We start from the raw sequence: 16,489 nt of genomic DNA, 5'->3' as shown, positions 1-16,489 counted from the left end.
GTTGTAAAGCAAGCATTAACAAATGTCAAAGGACTGTAATCATATACAGGATGCTTTCTAACCACTGTAGAATGAAGCTAGAAATTAATGGCAAAGAATAAAAAAATCTCCCAAATATGTCACATTCAGCAATATAGTTATAGAAAACCACAAGTCACAAAGTGACCCAGGACAATTCAAAAATATTTTTGACCTGAATGATAATGAAAATACATTATAGCACATATTGTGGAATGCAACTATAGTCATGCTTAAGGGAAAATTTATATAGTCTTAAATCCATACATTAGAAAAAAAGACTGAAAATCAATGATTTAAGTATCATTTTTAGGGGTTTGAAAAATAAATAGCAAAAGATACCAAAGAAATAGAAGGAAAGAAAGAAACACTCAATACAGAAAAATCCACAAAACGAAAAATAGTTTCTTTGAAAAGATAAATAAAATTGATAGAATGACTGCATGGCAAGACCAACCAAGAAAAATAGAGAAAAAGGATGAAATGGACAAATTCCTGGAAAAACACAAGCTAGCAAATTGAAATATAAATTGTTTCATATCCATCAATGAAATTAAGCCTTTGGGGTAGGCAAAAATGGGGCACAGATGACATTAACCATCAATCAATATTGGAATTCATTAAAATTGGGACTCCACCTTCATTAAGAGAGTGAAGAGGCAAGCCAGAGTGTAAAAAAAATGTGCAACATGTATATAAAACTCAAAGACTCACATCGAGAATAAAGATAAACACGTCGATAAGAGAAAGACTAATAACCCAACTTAAAAAATGGCTGAAAGACTTGAACAGGTATTACCCAAAAGTAGAATCCCAACAGCCAGTGGATGGATGAAAGATGGCCAACGTCATTAGTCACCAGAGAAATACAAATTAAAGCCTCAGTGAAATGTCACTACATACACATTGGAAAGGCTACAAATAATAATAAACCAAAAAACCAATACAACCAAATATTAGGGAAAATATATAGCAGTCAAGATTCTCATTGAGTGTTCCGTTGTAAACTGGAGTAACTACTCCGGTGGAATTAACTGAAGCTGAATTAGCAATTTCACCTGTAGATATACCCCAAACAGAAACACATACATGCATTCAAATATGCACCAAAAGACACATTCAAGAATGCTTATTCCACTATTACCCAAATTATCCCCAAGCTGGAAATAACCCAAATGTCCACACGTACTAGGATGGAAGAGTAAACCAAAACATATTTGTATGGTAATGAACATGAATAGATTATGGCTATGTGCAACAATATAGATAAATCTCACAAAAGTTATTCACAAGAGTCCACCCTGTAATTATTTATATAAATATAAAAATAGGAAAAAATTAGTTGATAGTGAAAGAAGTCAGGAGAGGAGCTGTGTTACTACTGAGTAGGTGGTGGGACTAGCAGGAACTCTAGGAAGCTTTTGAGTTGCTGATCATATTCTGTGTCTTGATTTGGGTTTTGTGTTTAATCTGTTGAGAATTATATCACTCGGGATTTGTGTACTTTTTTCATATGAAAGTTACATAATAAAAAGAAGTTGATAAATCTTGAATAAGCCATATTAACTGCAATTTAGGAAGGCATTTTGAAATGTTTCAATAAAACAACTGAGGAATTACAGATTACTAATTTGAAGTGATATTATGGGTATTTTTTTATTCTAGCTATTTAGGATGAGAAAATGCAGATAAAGACTTAATGACTTGTACATGAATGTTCACAGCAGCGTTACTCACAATGGCCAAAAACTGAAACTGCCTAAATGTCTCTTGATGGATGAATGGATAAAATGTGGCATAACCATGGAATGGAGTATTATTCAGCCACACAAAGAAATGAAGTACTGAGACACACTAAAACGTGGGCAGACCACGAAGACATAACACTAAGTGAAATAAGCCAGTAACGAAGGACCACGTATTGCATGATTCCACTCATATGAAATGTCCAGAATAAACTAATGCATAGAGGCTGACAGTGGATCAGTGGTTGCGGGGTGGGGGAATGGGCAATGGGGAGTAACTGCTCATGGATTCGAGTTTCTTTTTGGGATGATGAAAATATTCTAAAATTAGACAGTAATGATAATTCTACAACTCTGTGAATATAATGAAAACCAATGAATTGTACATTTTAAAAGTGTGAACTTTATGGTATGTGAGTTATATCTCAATAAAGCTGTTATTAAAAAACGTGAATGGACTATAAGCAAAAGTGATAAAGTTAAACAATGAAATAAATAGGTATCCTGACATCATTCTGCCTTAAATAATTTATTAACAGGAAAAGGCAAATTTCTAACACAAGAAATAAAATAGCTTCTTGATTGTTTCACAAAGCCACTAATGAAGAAGCATGAATCATAATGAATACATTGGAAAAAGATGTAAATTCTTGCTGATTTGACCTGCCATGCTCGCATCAACAAAGATAACATAAAACTCATAATATGCCCCACACAAGGGTGTGGATGACAACTTAGCTAATACGTGTCATTGATTTAAAGATTAGTTTTTACACAAGAACACTGGAGATTGCATAGCTCCAGGATGCCCAATCTTTTGGCTTCCCTGGACCATATTGGAAGAAGAACTGTCCTGGGCCACATGTAAAATACACTAATGATAGCTGATGAACTAAAAAGCATCTCATAATGTCTTAAGAAAGTTTACGAATTTGTGTTGGGCCACATTCAAAGCCATCCTCAGCTGCATGCCGCCAGCTCACAGGCCATGAGTTGAACAAGTTTGGCATAGCTCGTATATATGACAGAAACGTCCTTAAATTTGATGATAATCTTCAAAATGTGCACAAGTTTTCCAATACTAAAATGTGTTGTGAAAGCAAAAACAAAAAAAAAGTTTCTAAACTCTTGATGACACAGAGAAAATTTCTATCAACCCTGCTAGAAGAAAGCCTATACCTTTAGTTCTTATATTTCTATAGACAATGATCTTACATAATTGTTATATGAATAAGTGACCATAGAGTTTGCAGTGAGACAGGGAAGAGAAAAACTACTACAGGTTGTATTAGGCAGTTAATTAAGTCAATATGTTAATTAAAAATGCTAATACTGGCTGGGCACAGTGGTTCATGCCTTTAATCCCAGCACTTTGGGAAGCTTAGATGGGTGGATTGCTTGGGCCCAGTAGTTTAAGACCAGCCCAAGCAACATGGCAGAACCTCTCCTCTACAACAACACCAAAAAAACAAAAAAACAAAAAAACAAAAATTAGCCAGACATGGTGGTGTATGCCTGAAGTCCCAGCTAACTGAGGCGGGAGGATTGACTGAGCCCAGGAGGTCGAGGCTGCAGTGAGCCATGACTGTGATTGTGCTACTGCACTCCAGCCTGGGTGACAGGATGAGAACCTGTCTCAAAAAAAGAAAAAATGCTAATATCCCACAGCAAAAGAAGATACTTGAGGCACCATGTATTCTTTAAGACTCCACACTGACTTTTGGAAATTGGAGCCTGGACTCCAGCATTCATTTGATAACCTGATGAGAATTTCTGCCTGTGGCTCAGTTGCAGCTTGACAGCTCCTAACTCCTACCATTTACCTTTGTCCCTTTGTGAAAACTGGAGCATTCGCCCATCTCTCATTTTCCACCTGGAGGACAGGATCTTACAATTTTTATGTCATTTTTATTATAGGTATGATAATGTTATAGCTCAAACACCAAAACATTTACCTTAGAAATAACTCATTGAATTGCCAAAAAGTCCTAAATTATTAAATCTAAATGACCAATTGCCATTTTAAGGTACAACTGGAAAATGAAATTTGAAATTCTCTGTTTTTTTAAAATCTTATAATCACTTGCAAACACATTCTTTAAAAATTAGTAGGGAGTTTATTAATCCCCATGACCTGAGATTTATGTGAAAATATGAGTTATTCAATCAGTATTTGTTGGGCATCAACCATGTTTTAGCCACAAACCAGAAATCTTTTTTTTTTTTTCAATAACTTTAGAGACAAGAACGAAAAAGCCACAAATGGGGCTGCTGAAGGTTTCGTGTATATTTTAAAGTCTGCATTTGAAGAGTTTAACTAGATTTCCTCAGATCATTTCAAAATACTTATGTAAGAAGTTCAAAACTAACAGTTGAAGTCACATGTACAAGCTATTAGGAAAACTTAGAGAAAACTCTCCACAGAGAAAAACTAGTGTTTCCAACCTAAATTTGCATGAGAGTCAATGACTGAAAATTGATTTCATGTATAAGAGGCAATTTTAAGTACAATCTTAGTTCATCATATGCAGTGACGCTGTTCTGAAGTTAAAATTATCTTCAGGAAGCGTTCAGCAAATGCTCTGTTATTGAGTGCCTGCCGGGATACAACAGAGAATAGGAGAGATGTGGCCGTTGCTTCTCAGAAAGTGTATAGTCATTGTAAATGAACACAAGAGGACTAAATAAACGAACTTACTTTCTTTTTTCTTTTCTTTTGTTTTTGAGACTGAGTCTTGCTTTGTCACCAGGCTGGAGTGCACTGGCGTGATCTCAGCTCACTGCAACCTCCGACTCCCTGGTTTAAGCAATTCTCCTGCCTACATCTCCCAAGTAGCTCGGATTACAGGCACGTGCCACCTCGCTCAGCTAATCTTTTTGTATTTTTAGTAGAGATGGGGTTTCACCATGTTGGTCTGGTTGGTCTCGAACTCCTAACCTCGGGTGATCTGCCTGCCTCGGCCCGCCTCGGCCTCCCAAAGTGCTGGGATTACAGAGCCACCATGTCTGGCCGAGCTTACTTTGCAATAAGAATTTACTTTGAAAAGTAACCTTTAAAGTATCACCTTCCTTAAACAAACACTATAAATGCAGCATGTGAAGTGAAGACAGCTGTAGTTATTTCTCAGCCTCCCTTACAAGTAAGGGAGGCTAAGGAGAAGCAAGCCGAAGTCACTTGGTCTTCTGGGGGAGTTTTCAAGTGACATTCACTCAGGTGGCAGGTCCTCCTTTGTTCTTCCCATTCCCTGCTTCTTACTTCCTGTTACTGGCTATTACACCTGGTGCTGCAGTGACCCTATTGTACCACAAGGCAGCCGTGAGGGAGGCAGAGCTGAAGGCTAATGGGAACCTGGGAAATTGATATCATGACATCACCAAACTGGCCTGGGTCTGTCTCCCTGCAAACTTTTTTTTTTGAAACAGGGTCTCATTCTGTCACCCAGGCTGGAGCGCAGTTATGTGATCATGACTCACTGCTGCCTTGACCTCCCAGGCTCAAACGATCCTCCTACTGCAGCCTCTCAGGTAGCTGGGACTACAGGCACATGCCACCATGCCTGGATAATTTTTGTATTTTTTTTTGTAGCAACAGAGTTTCACCATGTTTCCCAGGCTGGGCTCGAACTTCTGGGCTCAAGCAATCCTCCCACTTCCGCCTCCTGAAGTGTTGGGATTATAGACATCAGCAACCATGCCCAGCCTTCCTTTCCAAACTTTTAAGTGAGAGAAACTATACCTCTAACTTGTTCAACAGTGTTATTTCCAGGCTCTATTATTTGTGATCAATCATAACTCCTCTTTTATATAGATTTCAAAAATAGATAAAAAGATGTATCTCTCTGGAGAGGGAAAGTCATGTAAGGTAGAATTTAAAAACCCTATATGTTCCCCAAAACCATGTATTCTTATGAACTTAGAAATGTCCTAAGATATGAAAAAATTTACATAGGACAATATCTTCTTGAGAGCTTTCTGGACATCCTCAACTCCAAATGATCACCATTTCTATTTTGGAATGACTAAACCTTGATTTTCATCTCTAAAATTTGTTTCAACTTCAAGATTGTAAGCCCCATGTTTCCTCTCTGTTTCTAGGGCATCCTGTTTTTCTGCCTCTTCCATATCCTAGAGGCTGCTGCATCTGAGCCGGTCCTCATTAGAAGCTCTCCTCTCCCCAGCAGGTTTCTCTTGGTCTCTCTTGCTTTTGTCCCCAGCCCTGATCTCATAATGATGCATTTTACAGATTCTGCCACCTCTCCAGCAGAATTGCTTCTCCCCTTAAACTCTAGGGTCCTAACCATGTATTTTGAAGTGCTTGAGCAGAATCATAGATCACTTTAAAGGAAAATAGTAGCCTTTCAACCTGGAGGGGAGGTGGCCCTTTGGATAAGAATGTCATTTGGCCTCTGACATTTTGGAAACATCGTTGTCATCATAATATCTTTCTCATCACAACCTTTCTCTCCATCACGGCCTTCCTCCCACCATCCTCATCAGCAGTGTCATCACCACTGTCCTCATCTCTATACTTTAGAGAATACTGGGCGACAGATACTATCTAGGTGCTTTTAGTGAATAGCTCATTCACAATGACCTAATGAGGCAGGCTCTGTGATCAGCCCATTAACAGGTGAAGAGACTGGGATGTAGAGCAGTTAACATGCTCACACCACATGGCGGTCAGAGGGATGTGAACCCAGTCTGGCTCCAGCGCCCCCTCCTTACTTCTCAATCACACTACCTACAGCAGTGTTGCTATCCAAAGTGTAGGAATCCCTTTCAACGGCAAAGAACATCAGCCTTTCAGGAACATGACAGAAAGTTTAACCACGAATTTAATTTATCAAACATTGGGCAAAGACTCCTTTGGGACATTTAATATCCAAATGAGAGTCTAGTGTACTTGTTATCACTTCTTTTCATCTGATTATTTATCTCTCTTTATGAATTTAGGTATCAGCTCTGCCATTTGGGAACCGCAAGCTCATTGTCTAATGTCCATTGGAAGAAAATGTTTGTGTTTCTGCCAGTATTCACAGGCGGATACATTTTCCTTATGCTACTCAGTGTCTCTTTTTTTCAAAAAATTTTTTTTAAGATTGACAGACAACATTGTATGCTTTTAGTATTTACAATATGATATTTTGAAATTAATATGATATTGTGGAATGGTGGCTAACCTTTAAAGTCCATGTTAAATTATTCCTTGGATTCAGTGACATTACAAACAACAGTCTCTCATTCACAGTGTTTAGTCCATAACTGAGCACACATTTCTTTTCTTCCTAAGTCACAGGAACCAAATTCAGAGTGGCACTGAAGTAACTAATTAATCTCACACAGTTGGTAACATAGATTCATCTTCATATTTTGGGTTGGGGTTATCCTATTTTTGTTCTCATTGTTATGTTTATATTGAATATTACAAGGTGCTTTGTGTTTTTATTTTGAAATAGGTTGAAAAGAAATTCTAAAGATAAACAAAAATCCCCCAATGAACAGTCCATGAAACACCAGCTCAATAAGCCATATGAGGTGGCCTAGAAAAAAAAGTTTCCAGGCCAAAGAAGAATGAGAAACCCATAGACCATACCTAACCCTGTTAGAGAAACACAAAGCATTTTAAAGCTAATCAGAAATCCTGCAGTTAAATAAATCATTTAAAAGTAATCAATTCCGTGTTTCCCACATCTATTTGACCCTGAAGTATATTTTTTTCATTCCTATCCCCACGCCGGTGGTGTAATTTGTGGGACTAATTTCTTGGAAGTGAATTAGAATTGTTTGGAACTAATTAGAACTGGTGTTCTTGAAATACCGGTTTGGAACCATGGCAAGACTGAGCAGTCTGTATTAGCAGCTAGAGGAACCCTGCCATGGGAAGTCAGAGAATGGAGCAGATCTAGTTCCGTGGACTTTGCTGTTTTGAGGTTGGAATCCTGAGTGCCCAAGACACCAGAGGGAGAAAGGGGGACACCTACCTCCTGAGTGAGCCATGCAGGGCTGCTGAGGTGAAGAGTCTGGTATGGCTTGGTTCTGTGTCCCCACACAAATCTCATGTTGAATTGCAATTCCCAGTGTTATTGTTGGGGCTTGGTGGGAGGTGACTGGATCATGGGAGTGGTTTCTAATGGTTTAGCACCACCCTCCTCATGCTGTCTCATGATGAAATTCTCATGGATCTGGTTGTTAAAAGTGTGTGGCACCTTCCCCTTTGCTCTCTCTCTCCTACTCCTCCATGTGAAGATGTGCTGGCTTCCTCTTTTGCCTTCTGCCATGATTGAATGTTTCCTGAGGCCTCCCCAGCCGTGCTCCCTCTACAGCCTGCAGAATCATGAGCCAATTAAACCTCTTTTCTTTGTAAATTACCCAGTCTCAGGTAGTGCTTCACAGCAGTGTGAGAATGAACTAATATAGAGGCCACTGGGGAACTCGGAGGTTGAAAGGATCTACCTGTCTCAAGCCACCCCAGGTAGCCTTGAGATTCCTCCAGAGAGGGTTGGGGCAATTGCAGGTCCCTATATAGTTTTTTTTTTTCTCCGAACACCATGGAGGTTGGAAGCATTGATGGCAGATGAGGAAAGCACAGCACCACAGTTAGGAGTACAGTTTTGAATCACAGGAACTTGGTTCACTTCCTGTTTCTGCCACTTTTTCTGTCCATGACCTTGGAGCTTGTTCTCTAGATTCTCTGAGCATCACAGTAAGCTCATTTGTAAAATGGCAAAGCCAGGCTCACACAGTCAAATGAGGCAACACATCTCAGATGGAGACACCATGGTGGATACAGGAAAGACTCTGCAAAAGTCAGGGGCCATCGTACCTATTCCATATTCTTCACTTGGTCAGTAAGAAGGGCATCAAATCCATGCTCTGGCCCTGGCCCCTAAAAAAGCCATGATCTTACCACATTTCCATCAGATGCATAGTGCAAACAGTTTCCTGGTTTGGGTACAAATTTAGTAACTGAATGTGATCTTGTGCCCTTCCCTGAACATCGCTCCCTTGGAATAAATGGAAACAACAACCATGATCCATAATCATAAAAGCACGGGGACTGAGAATAAATAATGGCTCTCCTAGACCAGCTAACTGTTGTTATTTATAAGCTCCTGGGCCACATTGTTATTGACTAGGAAATCTGCTTTACCTCCTTGCTGCTGTTCCGTCTGGCCTCTCAATCTGCACTTGCTGGAAAAAAACAGTTATTGTTATGCTAAAATCACAATGGGACTCTCATAACTCACTGCTAAATAACACCAATAAAACTATGAAAATGGCACTTGGGCATTAAGAGTTATTTTCTTATGGACTTTAACAAGATTCAGTGCTTTTGTTCTCACTGTGCTCTGGTATTTTAGCCTCACACACATACACAAAATAAAAATGTGAGAAAGAATTCCAGCAAAACACCATGGTCTCTCCCACAAAGGAGTATTTTGATTTTGAAAGCGGAGCCCGCGGGAGCTGCGGTACATGAATTAACATCAATCAGTAATCATAGCTGTGACCACAGTGGTGGTTGGTGTTTGGCACAGGGGTTTACCTCTTTCTTGGTGAATTTTGGTGAGTGATCATTTTTGTCATCGATCATGATCGTGGCTGTGGCCGTGCCTGTTAATCCAACATCCAGTCCAGCCATATCTTGAGCCTCGATGATCAGTTCATACTTGGGATTTTCCAGAGTCTACAAAGCACAAGCACAAAGAAAGAATATATGACATTTAGATTTGGGTTACTGTTTTGGAAAGGTGGCAAGCATGTTGTTGGAGCTGTCACTCCCCCTCCTCCATCTAGGGTAGGCATCTTTAAGCAGTGATAACATTTTTACCTATTGTGTATAAATGTGCCTTTGGAATCTCTCTAAAGACCATCACTATTCAAAGGTTGGAGTTTGCCATGGGGACAGAATATATTATATTTATGATTCTTTTTTAGGGAGATATTTGATATATCACAGAATGTTCCATTCCCTGAGTTTGGGTATACATTGTCCTTTTTTTTTTTTCCTTTTTTCTGAGATGGAGTCTTGCTCTACAGTGCAATGGTGTGATCTGGGCTCACTGCCACCTCCGCCACCCAGGTTCAAGCGATTCTCCTGCCTCAGCCTGCTGAGTAGCTGGGATTACAGGCGCCCGCCACCATGCCCAGCTAATTTTTATATTTTTAGTAGGGACGGGGTATCACCATGTTGGTCAGGCTGGTCTCAAACTCCTGACCTCGTGATCCGCCCGCCTCAGCCTCCCAAAGTGCTGGGATTACAGGTGTGAGCCATCAAGCCTGGCCCCTACGTTGTCCTTTAATATTCACATCCATATCTGTTCTTTCAGAGACCTCAGGAAGCTGATCAGAAATGAGGCTACCTTTGATGATGAGCTTAGGACAAAGATGGCAGCTTTAGGAACTTGCATTTACTGAAAATCTGATGAGGAAAGCACTGCATTACTGCACTTTACAGAAATCCTTGTTAATCTTTTCAACAAGCAGCTCAACTTGCAACAATCATTCCCATTTTACAGATGGGGAAAAAAAACCCTGAGGTTTAAAGTCACTTGTATCACACTTCTTTCAGGTATTTTTTGTTGCACAGGCTGTTAAATTTGGAATATGCATTTAATCCAATAATGATTTGATACATTTAACACAAGCAATATTGCACTATTCTCTCTCTTTACATATGTGTTTTTCATCTGAATATTTGACAAAGATTTGGCTATCATGTTTATATAGTCAAAACAACTAACCAAATAACCCTGATCCTAAGATGAAGAAGAGTGCAGCCATTGGTAAATAACAGCCCCTACATTTAAATTGTATTCGGTAGTAGGTTGCTGCTTGAACCGGTCCACAAGCATACCATTTGTCTGGTAAGGCAGCACCCCACATTTCTTTTGAGGACCTATCCTTTACTTATTCTCTGCTCAGGCGGTTTGGGTTGGGATTAGCTTTCTCTATCTCCTACCCATTGAACTTTCGGAATGAGTCCTAATTAGCAGAAGCCAGTCAGTGCATCTTATTCCAGTGATATAATGATAAGTCCATGCCCCATGTTTGACAGTTAGGCGAAGGAAGTTCTGTTTCCCTGTGGTGTGGACCTGGAAGCATTTAGCAGGGGGAGCTAGAGGAGTCATCTTATGACCACAGGAGGAGTAAGGCAGGAGAAGCCCCTGCATCCGAGAACAAAGGCAATATCCTAAGAGAATTAATTATACTTGAATCTCAGAAAAGAAATGATTCTTAGTGGTTGTACTGGAGCCACTTCATCACGCCACTCCTGAAGCTAGCCCCGCCTGTGAACTTTTCAGCTAATGAAGGCAATAATTTTCCTTATTTGCTTAACCCACATTGGATAGATTTCTTAACCACTCACACAGAGAGTCCAAGTCGAACTACCTTCAGTAACAAAAATAATAGGTGTTTACAACTCACATAAATAGTCCTACCAGTATGACGGCTTCAAAAACAGCTGGTTATACCCACCAATAATTAAGAAATACCACAGGAAGCAAAGAACAGAAACGCAATGGAGGATGTCTAATTTTCTTCTAAAGTCCTAAGTTTACATAGTAAATTTCAATAGCTCAATGCTAGCTCTCTCATAAACTTTAAAGTATTTTGAAGTGCAGTTAGCTGTCTGCTCACGGGGACATTTTTCACCGGCTGTTCCTTTAACTTCTGAGTGGCTTCTGAGCTACTACTTTAAGGAGTACCGGTTCTGTTGGGTGGTTTGTTAAGACCCTCCACTTCAATTCATGGTGATGAGTGGGAAGTTAGTGTGCTCCTGTGACAGCTCTATGCCTCATGTTTTGGTTTCAATTCCAGCTCCCCCAGGATCGAAGGTCACAGAGTTCTCTGATTGCTGAGTGCAAGTGGAATTGACATGGTACCCAGTTTCAGTTCTGTCTGGGTCAGTCGGCACTGCTCTGTGAAGGTGCTTGAGATGCCATCTGCCCTGGTTCTGCCTGGTTCAAGAATTCTGGTAATTTTGCTCCTGGCTGGTTTCGTTGGCACCTCTCAGTATAGATGCTTGAAATCCCATCTATTCTCAAGCTGAAGCTGGAAAACTTGAGCCTAATGGAAGTGGCTTGCTGCTTGTCATCACTGACAAGCTGGATTGGATGCACTATTGGCCATAATTTCTGCAGCTGGACCATAGGAAACCAGTAAATTGGTCACCTTTAAAATCTTTCCCGAGTGTCTCTGAACAGGTTAACCACTAGCCTGAACAGCACAGGTCTAATTTCTTGTATGACACTTCTACTTTTGTCATAAAATATTGTACTTATTTTTGAAAGCACACAATTACTGACATAAAAATTATGTGGATTCTCCTCCAATATTGAAGAGATTATGGTAAATGTCATATTATTTTTCCCATATAATGTCATTTACCGACATAATTCCTAGATGTTAATTTAACAACATCTATATTGTTAACAATTGTTAACAACAATTGTTGTTATATTGACTATATTGTTAACAACAATATAATCATATGTATATTTTATAATTTACTTGTCTTCTATTTAGGCCTCTTGGTTATTTGCAGTTTTCAAAATGTTGACAATTTTAAATAACATTGCAATGAACAACTTTATTCACGAAGGCTTATATATATTTTGGCTATTTTTTTTATTTTTTTGGTTTGTTTTTGACTGATAGATCCCAAGATGTAGAATTACTAGGATAAAGGTATGAATGTTTTCAGGCTTTTTACTCATATTTCAATATTTTTATCCAAGAGGATGTTACTAACTTTTATACCAGTCCTACGAGAATGTTTGGCTTTTGATCTCAGACAGGGCTGGTCTCTAAAGGACAGCTCCTGACATTGCCCAGTGAAGCAAATTGGGAGACTGGGTGAATCTACGATGGTGGCATAACAAGGAAATAAAGTCCTCATAGCATTCATTCTTCTCAACCTGCAGATTGCTGTGGGGACATGCTACAGGACTGCCTCAAGCACTCACTATAGCAGCAGTATGCTGCTTGGCTGTCCTGATACCCACTCTCTCTTCTTCTGGTACCTATGCTCTAATTCCCTTGGGCATCACCCCCTCCTCACCCTCAGTACAGGTACAGTTCAGGTGGGTGGGGCTGATCCCACTCCTGATCTAGGGATGGTCGCGTTGTTCAGGTCTGGCCAATCAGGGCTTTCCATTCCTATCATCATGTGATGAAGACATAACCTAAGTGAGTCCACCCTGAGATTGAAATTCAATTCCAGGACATTGTTCTTGAGTTCTTTCAGAATGCTTAAGGAAAAGAAGTTCTCCTTCTGTTAAACTTGGAGGTGGTTAGGGCATCCATCTGGAGCTAGCAGTGGCCACCTGTAACCACACAAAGAAAGTCAACCTGAGAATGAAGGTAACACAGTCTAAGAGGTAGAGATGGAGTTTGCTGTTGTTTTTTTTTTAACATCATATGAGCCCCCTAGTTGTCATCCTTGAAGCCAGAATTTACTCCTTAGATTTTGCGAATTCTATGAGCTAATACATTTTGGCTTTCCTCAAGACACTTGATTCAGATGATCTGTAGTAGGAATAATGCAGTCTTGACTAATATTGCAACTATTGCAACGACACTATGATCAATTATCTGATTAGCAAGAAAGCATAGGAGCTATTACATCATACAATAGTATCAAAATAGGTTCTTCAAAACAGTATTCTTATCATTTTATGAATACATCATTTTCTCTTTTAACAGTTTCCCTTAAACAGAAACTTTTTTTGTATGCCCAGGGAAAGTTACTATAATTATTTATTAAAAAATATATTTATTTATTTTGAGATAGGGTCTCACTCTGTCAGTCAGGCTGGAGTGCAGTGATGTGATCATGGTTCACTGCAGCCTCGATTTTCCTGGCTCAAACAATCCATTCACTTCAGCCTCCTGAGTAGCTGGGACTATAATCACACGCCACCATACTCAGCTAATTTTTGTATTTTTTGTAGAGACGGGGTCTCCCTCTGTTGCCCAGGCTGGTCCTGAACTCATCAGCTCAAGCAATTTGCCCACCTTGGCCTCCCAAAGTGCTGGGATTATAAGCATGAGCCACTGTGCCTGGTTTAATTCTTTCTTTAATTAGTTTATGCATCTATTTAATTGGCAGTTAATGAACTTCTTGGGTAAATGTTGTGTTGGGTACTGGAGATACAGTGATGGAAAAACAAAAGTGTCCTTCTCCAAGGAGGTCAAAGTTCAGCACTGAGGACAGTCCTATTCACATATTACTGCAGGAAAATAAATCAAAGCTCAGCAGAGGTATGTACAAATTCTTATGGTAGCACAAGGGAAGGACACATTGGCATAACTCTCGTAGTTCAACACATTTTATAAATAATTTTAGAAAATGAACCATTTTCCATCTCCTGAAGTAAATAAAACTTTGCACCTATAATGAAAAAATAGATTGATTAACCTAGTAGAAAATCAATTAGACCGTTATGTAGATAAATTGCAAAGTTTGCGATGAGGTTTCAAACGTCTAAATTGTCTGGCAAACTTAAGGCTGACCTTCAAAATATTTTTATTACTGAAGTAATATCCAATTATTGTAAGCAACATAAAAATAACAGTCATTTCAAAGAACTCTCCTGCACCCTTGCCCAGTTTCACCTCTGAGAGGCAAATATTGATAGCTATCTCCTTTTTACTACACAAGTAGACACACACAGGTACATTTAAATATCCACATATTTAATACACATATTTGTATACATACATGTTTCATCAAAGTAATACTGTTTACATAGTGACAAAATTTGTTTTACCATATCACTTTTATCTCAGTGCTTACAGAGCTATTCATTTTAACAGCTGTCTAATAGTCCAATGTATAGATCCACTATAATTTACTTAATCAGTCCCTATTGGATGAACATTTGGGTTGCTTCCACGTTTCCACTTTTTTTTTTTTTTTTTTGTGAGTCAGGGTCTTGCTCTGTCACCCAGGTTGGAGTGCAGTGGCATGAGCACAGCTCACTGCAGCCTCGACCTCCCAGGCTCAAGGGATCCTCCCAACTTAGCACCCCAAGTAGCTAGGACCACAGCCATGTGCCACCACACCTGGCTAATTTTTGTATTTTTTGTAGAGACAGGGTCTCCCTGTATTGCCCAGGCTGGTCTTGAACTCCTGGGCTCAAGCGATCCTCCCACCTCAGGTTGTCCAAGTGTTGGGATTGTAGGCGTGAGCCACCGTGCCCTGCCCAAGTTTTCACTTTCAAAAGCAATTCTAATATAAGAAGTTTATTGGCCTGTTATGATTTGGGGATTTTTCTATAATGAACGTTATTGCTTTCACAAGGAGAACAGTAACAAAATCCCCAAATCCAATAATAAAAGTCACCTCCTTTGGAATGTAAAAGACCCAGTTTGCACTTAAAAATTAGAGAAAATGCCACATGAACTCCCTGGCTCATACATGATCAGAACACCTTCCGCTTCCCTCTGACCTACTTCCCGATCCTCAGAGTCTTCCGGAAAGTCACCCCCTAATTTCCTAGCTCTCGGAGTCACTCTTACTTGAAAATACACATCTATTTTTAATTCTGTATCCCTTGCTGGCCACTCTGCATTTGCTACTCTGCTGGAAGAGATTCTCTTTAGGTGTCCAGCCCACAGATGCCCCATTCTCCAGGAGGAAATTCTGATGCAGAGAAATAGACCCCTGTGGCCACATGTCGTATCTGTCTCCCTTGCCAAGAACTGACTAATTCACAGGTAACTCCCTAATTCAAGCTGGGACAACTGGATTCTGAAAAGAGGAAATGTGGGACTGAGAGTCAGGAAAACAGGAATGTAGGGTAAAACCTCTTGCATTTCTCCATGGAACTCCTGGGACCAATAGAGGGATTTTTGCCTTGAACGTTTTGGGAGGAAACTCACCACCCTTGTGCTTCTCTCTGCCCATGAGGAAGGCACCCTGCCTCTTCACTCTTCCAGCTTCACCTTCACTTGTCCAGCTGCCCTGTCACTAGTGAGTGAACTCATCAGTAAGAAGGGGGCCCCATGATCAAGGTCAACCCCATTCTCAAGATCAAGTTGTATTCTCCCTGGGCCTCTCCTGATTCTGTGTTTCTTTGGTTCAAGGCTCAGAGGAAAGATGTGTAATCAGCTCCAACTCCAAACAACTTTCGTGCTGAATTTTGCAAAAGGCGCTGCTCTGCCAGGAAGAAGCAGCTTGGCTGCTAAGGACTGGAGCTTTGCTGGCCCCTGACTTCAATGCTTTCCTTGATTCTGTAACTCCTTCCAGTGTATACTCAAGAGCGTCTTTTAGGTACCAAAACCAGCCCAAATGAGTTTCAGTTGCTTGCAAGCAAAGGAACTTGTGGTGAAAACAATGTTGTGTGTTCACTGGATCCTATTTCCTCAGGCTCCAGGAGCATATGGCTAGACTGTACAGCCCAGGCGTCCTTGCAGTCAAATGGACTTGTGCGGCTGACTGTGGTCAGTGGAATGTGAGCAGAAGTTATGTACTTGCTGTGGTCCTTAAACCTCCCACATAACCTTCCACACTTTCTGTTTCCCAAAAAGGAAGAAACCTGGATCTCCAAATGACTAAACAGTGCAAAGCCCCTTTGCTGACCTGCTTTAGACTGTGATGTGAGCAAGACATAAGCGATTTTTTAGATTTAAGGGTTGTTTATGACCATGCTTAGCTTACCTTGTTTAATATGAAGGCTATGTGCCCCATTTTGCTTTATTTTGAATGCCCATTTACT

The 16,489-nt window shown here is 40.0% G+C and overlaps 1 protein-coding gene across 2 annotated transcripts in view; it reads right to left on the bottom strand.

Annotated features, from left to right (window-relative positions):
- The window catches only part of LOC105496758 (cadherin 13), a 1,175,273-nt gene that overhangs the window by 187,670 nt on the left and 971,114 nt on the right, over positions 1-16,489 (bottom strand). For both annotated transcript variants that reach the window (XM_071085018.1, XM_071085017.1), the window contains one exon: positions 9,310-9,450. In XM_071085018.1, coding sequence (XP_070941119.1) covers positions 9,310-9,450 — 141 coding nt within the window. The remainder of the gene's footprint in view (positions 1-9,309; positions 9,451-16,489) is intronic.

The sequence above is a fragment of the Macaca nemestrina genome, chromosome 18 (assembly GCF_043159975.1).
Source record: "Macaca nemestrina isolate mMacNem1 chromosome 18, mMacNem.hap1, whole genome shotgun sequence".
NCBI lineage: Eukaryota > Metazoa > Chordata > Mammalia > Primates > Cercopithecidae > Macaca > Macaca nemestrina.
Note: the sequence above shows the minus strand (reverse complement) of the source record. Positions and strands in the feature narration are given on the sequence as shown.